Raw genomic sequence first — 10,719 nt, 5'->3', positions numbered from 1 at the left:
AATCAAAAGTTACTGTACACCCAAACTTCGACTACGCACTCCGTTTTTATTCAAATAATTCATGAATTCCTCGACAGAAAAATATAAGGGTGAAGGGATTAAAAAAAAGTTTAATATAGCCGGATGAATTTTCCGCTCCCGACGACGTCCGGCGTCTTGTATATTATATTCCTTTGGTATTTCGGAATGCCCGGTGCGATTGGCCGACTCCCTGATATCATTTGACTTTGCGTCCCCCTCCCCGCCACCCACCCCCCCGTCGCCCGTCATCCAAGGAATTCGTGAATTCCCGAGAAATGTTCGTCTAACATTCCGTTTCCCGGTTGACGAGCTGGCAGCTACAAAGGTATGAAACTTGCCGCTGTAATTTCTACAGCAACGATCCGAGTAACGCGCAATCTAATCGCATACAAACGCCAGGCATTCGGTACTCGAATTAAAATATTTATGCACCAAGCTCCGTAGCTTGGAGTTTTTTACCTGTCCGTTTTTCTTCGTTGTTGCAAGAAACTCGAAACTAACTCCAGGTAATTCTGATACGAAGTTGTTGAAAAACTGAGTACCTGCGGGAAAAGATTTTTTTTCCAACCCGTCGGAATTCAGAGGTTTTTTTTTTTTTTTTCAGCGGGTCAGAGAAGCGCGGAGGTCAGCGGGGGCTGCAATTTCTAACGCCGGACTCCAGACTCGCGGTAATAAAACGATTTACCGTAGTTATTATACCCAAAGAGGCGATAATAAGCTCCGGGGGATGAAATGAGATTAAATGAAACAGTTATTATTCCGAATCAGTGGTTTTAATATGCATCGGATGCGCTGAAATCAAAAAGAAATTCATTTCGGTTTACCGGCTATACCTTGTACAAATTATACGTACACGTTACGCGTTTAAATCCGGAAGGAAACGAACGGCCGTTGGAGTACGCTTGAGGTTGTTTATTACCCTTTAAGAAAACTCAAACGAATATCGCCAGCGGCGGCGTGAGTTGTAGAAAAGCTCGGAGCTGGTATCAGACGATGCTACTTTTGCCGGTTATATAGCTGAGATCAGAAGTGCTTGTATGAAGAAAATCTTCGAACCCCTTGCGTTTCCGGTGTTCTCGCGAACGCGGCGAAGTTTGCGGCAATTTTTCCCCTCGACGGTAGACCGTCGTTCCCAACGATTGAAAAACTCACGTTTTTTTTTTTCCTCGCGTTCTTCCTGGAGCATATATGTATCTTCAGTTTATCAGAATATTCTCAACGTCTCAATTAACGTGTGAACTTCTTCCTTTGACGAAATTTTTCCCTCTCTCTCTCTATCGTTCGTTTTGCGATCGCTTCTCGTTTGGTTTCCTTCCCGCTTGTTTTCATCATATAAATTTTCTGCTCAATTGATATTCAAACTACCGTGCAGCGTCTGCAGTACCTACCAACCTACTTTACGTCCTCAAGTTATATAGGTATGTATACACCGGCTACTATGTGAAAACCCCTCTGCTGTAAACAGCTTAGCAAAATTGCCAATATGAAAGCCAACAATTCCTTCGGCACGCTTCTGCACGGGTAGCTCATTAATTCCAAGTAGTAGTCGACTCGGAAAACAAAAGGGGCTTTCCCTATTCGCTACGGAGTAGCTATTAGGGAGATATCGACTCACCCTCAAACGAACGAAAACATCCGCTTATAGTTATACGCGCAAGCATCGAAGATCCATCATTCGACCTCCGTCGATGTAATCGTCAATCGACGAATCTTTTGCGCGTGAAATTGAAATTCGTTGAAACTACGTGAATATTCGCAGACGACGACAACGAGCTTGAACACGGCCGTAACACGACTGCGTCAAATTTGAGTATCTGAAATTCTACCGATGCCTGAAAAATAAAAAGACGAAAATATCAGCCGGAGAAAGCAAACGGTGCGTGTATAGCGAGCTAGCTGGCTTTCAATAAAATGAAGAGCCACCACTCGAAAAGAGGTGAGTCCTCCGTACCAGATAAGACTATTAATATAACCGTTACTTTATCGGACCATTGCGCATTCGGAATGATATTTCAGCGATACATCAAACCCTGAGCGATCTATTTGTGCCGGTTTATTTTTCGCCCTCAACAGGCACGCGCCTCCTTTTTCTCCCTAGATGCCCGGATACCTCGGAGCTGTCCGACGACATGTACGTTTTTATGAATTCTCTTTTGTTTTTTGCTTTTTACGGTTTCCCTTACGATATGGATATCGCGACTGCGGAGTTGTTAGTACGCATGGGAAGCGGTAGCGTGAGACCTTCGGTTTGACAGATTTGGCCAATTTGCATTCCCTTTGTGAGGTCGCGAACTGCACACGGAATACGAGAAAGGGTAGTTTGTACAAATGTGGGGAATACGCGACGAGCGCGAGAACGGAAAAAGAAAAACACGACCGTCGCCGCCTTATTTCGTTTCTTCGTTAACTCAGTCCTCGGTTCAGCCTCAACCCTTCGGCCAAGTGTCCACGCATATCGACGATTTTTTTCGTCTCGCGTGCTTCACGATCGACCGATACTCTGAACACGAATCGTGATTTATCGATTCACATTCATTTAGTCGTCCGTTCATCCAATTATCTACCCCTGCGATCAGAAAAAGAGATAGAGAATCATATGTTTAGTTCACAGTGATCCCATCTCTCATCACGATGTTAAGTATTCAAAATGGCTACTTCGCCAACCGTTCGCTACGTGAGTCAAATAAATTTCAACACATATATAATAATCACGTGTATGTTTTATTATTATTATCGGTATTATTATAATATTTTTTTTTTTTTTCTCTCTCTCTCGATCGATTCTATAATATGTATATCACACGTTTACGTACACATATCGATACAATAATATCTTCTATATAATTTCTCATATAAATTACAAGATTCAAATATACATAAATAGCAACGTAAATTTATGTGAGTCATAACTTTATAATTTATTAATGTAGAAATTGACGTTTAAATTTTTTTCATTCAATTTTTCTACGCAAACTTCGCAGATTTTTTTCTCCTTCCCCGTAATTTCACCCATCTGAATACGTACGATCGGATATTATCACAGCTTCATTTCAATACCGTCTATACCCAAATAATACGATGATCTTTTTTTACACACATATTCCGTTCGTTCGTTATTTTTTCCTCTTATCGTTCCTGTCGATTCATTCGCGTCACTTACCTGTATACAATATTAATCCATTCATTCGTCTGTTCGCTCGTTCATTCATATATTATATCATTCATTGCGAAATATAATGAATAATGTATAATTCAGTAAACTTTTCCAATTGTGGCGATCAGATTGAAAAGGACACGCCAATTTTTTTCGAATTTAGCTATTCGCTTATATTAGTTGTATAACGACCTTTGGAAATAAACCACAAGCATCTGATAATGTACATATGCATGTGTAGTAGACAATATGTCGGTATGGAACAATTGCCGCAGTTGAACGGAGACAGTTGTTACGTAAAATTGATGAATTGTTGCTTCCCGTTCTCGTCCTAGCTGTAATTATTGTTTGCAATTATTGCGTTACATTAGATCAGATCGATAGGTATATATATGTGTGTATATGTATATACTTGTACATGCTTGTGTGTAACGAATGTATACTTGTCATCCGATACTAATTAAAATTTTTTCTTTCGTCATCTTTTCAACGATTCTTATTGCGTTTGAAATCAGAGAGACAATGCGACCAGTCAGCTCAAGGGCTTTTCGGGGTGGATAAGTTATGTTCAATTATCATTATTATCATTGTTATTATCGTTATCGTCGTACCGTTATTATTATTACTATTAAAAGTGACGTGTTTAATCGCTACGCCGGTATACGCGTGTACGTACGAACGCCGGAAGAGAAATAGACTTTTATTACCTGCGTTAAATTTAATACTTTACTGCGACAAAGGCCTTCCTCGCCTTCGCTTTCCTCTGCGCTTAGTACATGTGCGTAAGTTTAACTATCATTTTGTCAGAAGATCAACTACATCTCGCACGAACAATTAGTATCATCGTGTCGTAAGACAGAAAGATGGCTTTTGTTTGTTTTCTCTTCTGTTTCTTTTTATTCGCCATTTTTCATTATACTTTATTTGTTCGAATGTCAGCCTATTTTCATCAAATTATCTGTTGTGTTTTTCCGTCATCTAATCCCCATTTATATTTACACATATTTGATGATTAATTTATTATAGAAGTACGACTGAATATTGTGTAAAATATATTATTTTATTTCGAGTATAATACCTATATGTAAATCATATATGAACAAAGGTTAATTTTAAAAATCCGTATGTTATTATCGTTCTTATGAATTTAATAATTTCGATTCGCTATGCATAGCATGTATATTATGTAAATATGTGCGGTTTAAGTTCCAATGCAGACCGACCAATATCTATATTTATTCAACAATATTTATTCACTCATCTCCCATTTGCAATCCAAGTTGCATTACAATGTGCATCATATTTATATAGGATACACACATATATATATAAATATATATTTATTTACGAATAGTCAAATTTGTTCCACTTGTTGGAACGTTTGTATGCACAATACATTGCTAACTGATAATCACCTGTATACGAGGTCAATGATAATTTTTCATTCATCGAGACTGCACTTTATTATTTTTCATCATAATTTTATTGAAACGAAAATTAAAGGGTCTGAATAATAAATTTCTCAGCCTGTATTTTACTCACGTATATGTGTGAATGCTTTTAATTAATCAAACTTGCTCATATTATCCGTACTATATAGGGAAGGGCAGGAGGGGGGGGGGGGGGGGGGGGGGCGAAAAGAGGCGTTTGGACAAAATGGGGTACCCAAAGAACTCTGTAAAATTTAATTCCATTAACTTCATTTTGTTTTTTGAATTTTCTTCTTCACTTTTCTAGTAGGTGCCCCGTTTCGCTCCAGAAACAAATTGTTTTTTCTATGGTGACTGAAAATATTTTCCATTTACGTCAACTACAGATAAGAGGAATTTTCTCCCCATCCCCCACATGTATTCATATACACCTACATTAATTTGATAATTCGTTAGTTGATTTTTCTTTTTATTCCTCCGTCAGTTTTTTTCATTTTTCTTTTTCGATCATTGTACAAGCAAGCAAATTCAATGATATCATGTAGGATTTTCGAAGAAAAAAGATTTGTCTCGTGTGGATTCTTTTTTTTGGTCCAGTAAGCATGCACATAAAAATACAGACATACCCATTCGATGATAAGCGTTCATGGCGATCTCTGAGCGTGAAAACTTTGGCCGATGATCGGAATGTGTAATTTTCAAATACAGATCTTTGATCGGTATTTCTTTTATATCATTGTCAGATCCGTTCGCAATCAACTACATGCTCCGGTGAAAAGAACTGAATTGTATTTCTTTTTGAAATGAAAGAATAATGAGGTAAAGTAGAGAATAAAATAGAACAAAGGCAAATATAAAGGAGGCGAATAGAAGGAAAGGATGGAAAACTTTGACTCATTGAGAGTGATTAATATACTTGAATCGTTTCAATTTAGTTTTTGTATTTAATATAGTAGGTATTGTCGATCGGTGTTGGCTATTTTTATATTTTACAAAATTCCGTATGTACAGAAATTGCATAATCTCTCTATTATAGTGATCAAATCGCATACTATATTCTGGATAGTAACGTTCATTTTGTCACTACATATTATAGTATATACATTACATACATATATATTATATTCGAAATCGTCTTTCAAACGATACCACAAATCTAATATCGTCAATTTGTCGATTTATTCTTGATAGAGAATCACATAAGATACGTGCATTTAAAAATTAAACTCGATATCGGATTAATTGATATTCAATCATTAGTAATCATCGGTCGAATGTGAATGAAAATATAAAAACTTTTTCATTGTCCTGAAACTTTTTTCTTCATCATAATTGGTTCATTTTTACTAATCATTTTGTTCCGCGGAGGATCGTATCGTAATACACATCGAAATTTTTATTGTTTCCATAACTATTGCAGAATTGTGACGTTTGAAAAATATCTAATTTCTCATATTTCTCATGTCAAACGTCAGAGTTATTCTCCAGGTTCGAGGCGTTATTGTGTAACATCAAGAATGAGAATTAAAGCCCAGCTTTCCACCTCACCGCGAAGTATAATAAAATAGTACAAGGTATGACTGGTGCAGATCCGTTGTAGGAAAGCCAAAGTTTTTTTTTTTTTTTTCTTTTTTCTTTTTCTTCAATTTGTTTACAACTCTTCGCAGCATTTTTGGTATAGGACATATAAATTCGTGAACTTTGATGATTGCAGATGATAATAATGACAATGTGAAATGCGATAAAGCTTGATTATATCTAAACACCTACCCATCGATTAGTTCAAAAAATATTTTCTCGATCTCTTCATGGTTTTGAGTTACTCACGCGTCGACAGCCAAGTTCATCATCATCCTCTGGCGTCTACGAAAAACACAACGGCGAAGAGAAGGTAAGCGGCCATCGAGAGCTCCGGTGGTTCGCTGGACCCTGAAACATCGAATCAAGTAGATAGAATATCCATCCTATCTGCAGTTACATCAATTCTTTCTTGTCCTTTCTCACTCCTCTCAAAGTTCGATTCTAGATCCGCGAAAGCTACGAACATCTGCTTCCCGATGTAGTCATTGGAAAATTTCATTGAAACTTTTCAAAGTTTTTAATAGTAATACAGGCGCAGCCATGCGCAACCAGTAGACTCGAGAAAAATCGGTCGTAACGGGTGACGAGAACATTTCAAAATTCTTTGAAAAAGAGGAAAAAGTTATTTTTCCCTCAAAGAGATATACCCTATGCGACAATATACACTCTCCTCTCTCTCCCTTTGTTTCATGTACGTACATAAAATGTATATATATGTATATATATCTGATCTTTGATATATCTTTCACCTTCGTCACTCTGAACCCCGTGAAATCTCTCCTCAATAAAGCTCTCAAAATCTTCTCCTCAAGACCCGAACTATGAGCCGGGATGGTGAACGAAGACTCGCGCAAAATCGTCAACCAACCATGAACGAGATACGATAACAACCCCCTCGCCCCTCTCCTGCGCTACTATTATTGCTGATAACACGTGACCCGATAGTCTGCGGGGTGATGCGTACCGAAAGAACAAAAAAAAAAAAAAGTAGCGTGTCTCAGCCAGAAAAGTTTCACTTTTTCGAATTCGTCACGATTCATCAGTCTGTATTACTTGTACTCGTGATCAAGGAACTTCGAAAAATTTTCTTCACACCGTCGAGATGAACTGCTTTCCGAAATCGGAATCGCCATTTTGGGTCCGCGAGTGAGATCGGCTTGAAAAGCTTATTACGTCGGTGGAATCTATAGCATCGATGATTCTGCGGCGAATAAAGAAAAACGAAGGAGATGAGAGATGGGGGATTCGAGTATAAGGGATGGAGAAAGATGTAGTCAAGAACAATCGGGAGAGAAAATGGGACTAGGTAGCGGCGGTGGCGGTGAACCGGGTGAATCGGACACCCAACCCACCTATTTTCTCCCTCATATTGCCGCGCCATCACCGCGAGAACGAATCGCGCGAGAAAATAAGAGAAACGAAAGAGAGATAAATAAACGAGAGGGGAAAGAGCGGAGGGAGAAGATGAGAGAAAAAAAGAAATTAAATAAATAAAATGAAATAAAATAAACAGAAGGTGAGGGAGATCGAGGGGCGCGAGGGGATGAGCAGCCCGAAGAAAATCCCCGGTCTAATTCCTAAAGCACGCCAACTCAACCAGCGTCATTCTCTTTTCCTAGCTTTATTTCATCCTACATGCTTCAGATGGTGGGTTCTCGCAGTTCCTCTCAGCTGCTGTACACCACCAACTCATGCTTCTATTTCGCCTATTTTTCTTATTCTACTTTTACGAATACCATTGTTGTTGTTGTTCTTGTTGTTGTTGTTCTTTCTTCTTCTTCTTCCCCCTTTGATTTTCCCGTTTTTGTTTCCTCTTTCTCGCTATCCTGCACGATTATATCGTTTATCTTTGATTTTCTCCAACGACGAGTTGGAATTTTTTCTCGTTGCTCTTGTTGTACCTCATCCGTTTGGATCGGGAGATAGATTCATCGACTGTACAAACTGTACAGATGTACGCTACGTTTCAGCGAATCCCGCTATTCGTAGATCTTCCGCAGGTAGGGCAGCGCGGAAGAACTGCAAGGCGGAGGTCAGACGGACATTAACTAGTAATGGAAGAAAGTTTGACACTTCTAATCCCTCTTGGCGCAGACCGGGGGGGATCCGTGATCCCCGGGGTTTAGGCACGCCAAGCATCGGAGGTACGTGTTTTCGATTTCATTAGGTTCGGAAGATCAAACCTTGCGACTAACTGCATAGAGTTGGAAATGTCCAAAAGTCACTTTGATGATTGAGTTTTTTCTTCTATTTTTTTTTTTTTGCTCTCTACCTCCTCAACAACATACCGAACTAATTAATTCGTTCTCGTGAGCTTTCAGTTTATCGTATATATATATATATATATATATGTTTTTCGATACTATGTACAAAAGCGTGCACGTAAATGCATGTCGACTCTCCAACGACTTTTCCGTAATCAATTCGGGTTAATACGTATGTGTGTACATAAATATACATTTCCCATGAGTTTCGACGGTACACAGTTTACGTATTTACCATGTAAAACATATGTAGGAAACGGAGGTTGATTCAGGGTAATTAAACAGGTCTTGCAGATATTTTGCCTTTGCCTAAATTTACATCGCGCTAATTAATAGCCTTTTACGAGTACCCATATAATCCGCGATTCCGCGCTGCTGCTGCTTGTTATATAGAGCAGAGTTTCCGTTCAATGGAATAATTCTGCCCCGATACGATACGGAGGTGGAGGTTTTCAGGAATCGTTAACTTTGAAAGTCATACTCAAATTTATATTTCACATCGACCATTCCAATTGATGTTCATACCACTTGAGCCCCCGCTCGCAATTACGGGATATAAATTCGAATGGGGGAAAGCTAGAAAGAAATAAATAGGTAAATAAGATAAAAAAAAAAACCTAGGGTAGGTCTAACGAGCTATGAAGCGTGAAAATATGAGAACGCACACGCGAGTGCGTACCCACGTATCTGTTTAACTCTGACAAGTCTCCAGCTATTTCGGTAACGAGTAACTATAAATCCAACTTATTTCGCTATTTGATTTTCTTTCTTTAACGAATTTTTTAATTTTTCAAAATTTATCGAACATTTCCCTTTTCTGGTTTGACGTGGCGCGAAAGAGGAAGAAATTTACCCGCGTGATAACGACGTAACGGAAAAATGAAAAAAATTGTACGCATAATATCAGCTACGGGGAGGTAAAGAGAACGAGAAAGCGGTCCATCAGGAAGATTACAAACGAGCTGGATTTTAATCCTCATCCCGTCCTACACATATAACTCCGGTCCGCGCGTTACTTTTCGAATTTTGGGGGTAGGGCGAGGGTCGCAATGGTGGAATTTTAGGGGAATCGGTATTTGCGTAAGTCATCGCGTACGCGTTTAATCTCGTTTGAATAATGGAACGATAGCGAATCAACTCGTTCCATCATTTATTTCTATATATCTATGAGCTTTGCCCCGTATATTTTACTACACAGCGACGCTTTTTTTTCCATACCAGCAGATCCAGCGATAGGTTTTTTTTTTTTTTTGTTTTTTTTTTTTTATTCTTCGCACAAAATGAAAGTAAAAAAACGAAAGAAGAAAAATAACAGAAAAAAAGAATTTAATTCATTTGACATTCGGATACTGCGCACGGGGTACATGACCCCTGGTTTCGAACAGCTCAGGGCGGAATAGAAAATTCGAAGAGAGAAAAAGAGAGAAAAAAAAAATAGCGCACGCCTGCATCTACGTATTATGTATATATTAACTGCGGCGAGGCGACGGTGGGAAAGGGGGCAATTACCAGCCGGAAACGAGCGGAAAATAAATATCGCACGATTTATGAAATTTAAATTTCTAGTATAGGTACGCAACATGTATCGGTGACGAGGAACGGGATAAACGAACGGGGCTGCCCGCCCCTCGGCGTCGCGACGCCATGTTTATATATATATATATATACGGGTTGATTTTTTATTCGTTATTATTTGTTCATCTATACGACGGTTTTTTCTTTGTTTATACATATATTTTTTTTTTTTTTAATTTTGATGGCGAGCGATGCGGTTCGGGGCATTGTTTTTACACCGCTGTAATGTGTCATACATCTCACTCGTGAGATCGTGCGATTGGACAATCGATATCAATCGACATATTCGCGCAGCTGACGTAGGACGGTAGGGTTGGTAATGGATCGCAACGATTCCAGATGTTTCGCCGAACTCGATCATTATTACAGTCCGCTTGTCCCCAGGCGGTAAAACAGATGATATATTCGAACATTAAATTAAACCTACGGTACAACGAATGTTCAATTTCTTTTTTTCTTCCGTGAAAATATCGTGCATCGAGTATGACGAGGTCGCCGTGTAGTTTTTTACCCTTTTATCGTCGCGAATCGCTCAGTATTTTTTTTTTTGTTTTCGTCGCCTCGTACAATCAATTTCTAATTACCAGTTCGACGAACGTTGTATAAAATTTGACAAGAATTTCATCAAGATTTCCGGCCAGCGCTGTTTTACGATCTCTCGTGTATCGGCCGGCGTAATAATACGACCTCGTCG

General features: G+C 38.8%; 1 protein-coding gene across 3 annotated transcripts in view; it reads right to left on the bottom strand.

Moving 5' to 3' along the window:
* Positions 1–738: 738 nt before the first annotated feature.
* Positions 739–10,719, bottom strand: part of LOC105682972 — a 34,784-nt gene continuing 24,803 nt past the window's right edge. The window contains exons 5-6 of one of the 3 annotated variants that reach the window (XM_048656866.1): positions 6,433–6,534; positions 739–3,510 (exon numbers count right to left, since the gene is read on the bottom strand). In XM_048656866.1, the coding sequence (XP_048512823.1) occupies positions 6,455–6,534 (80 nt within the window). In that variant the 3' untranslated portion in view covers positions 739–3,510; positions 6,433–6,454. Of the gene's footprint in view, positions 3,511–5,104; positions 6,535–10,719 lie in introns of those variants that run through there. The other 2 variants (XR_002305482.2, XM_012395237.3) reach the window with 2 other exon arrangements.

Source organism: Athalia rosae, chromosome 6 (assembly GCF_917208135.1).
Source record: "Athalia rosae chromosome 6, iyAthRosa1.1, whole genome shotgun sequence".
In the NCBI taxonomy this organism is placed as follows: Eukaryota; Metazoa; Arthropoda; class Insecta; order Hymenoptera; family Athaliidae; genus Athalia; species Athalia rosae.
Note: the sequence above shows the minus strand (reverse complement) of the source record. Positions and strands in the feature narration are given on the sequence as shown.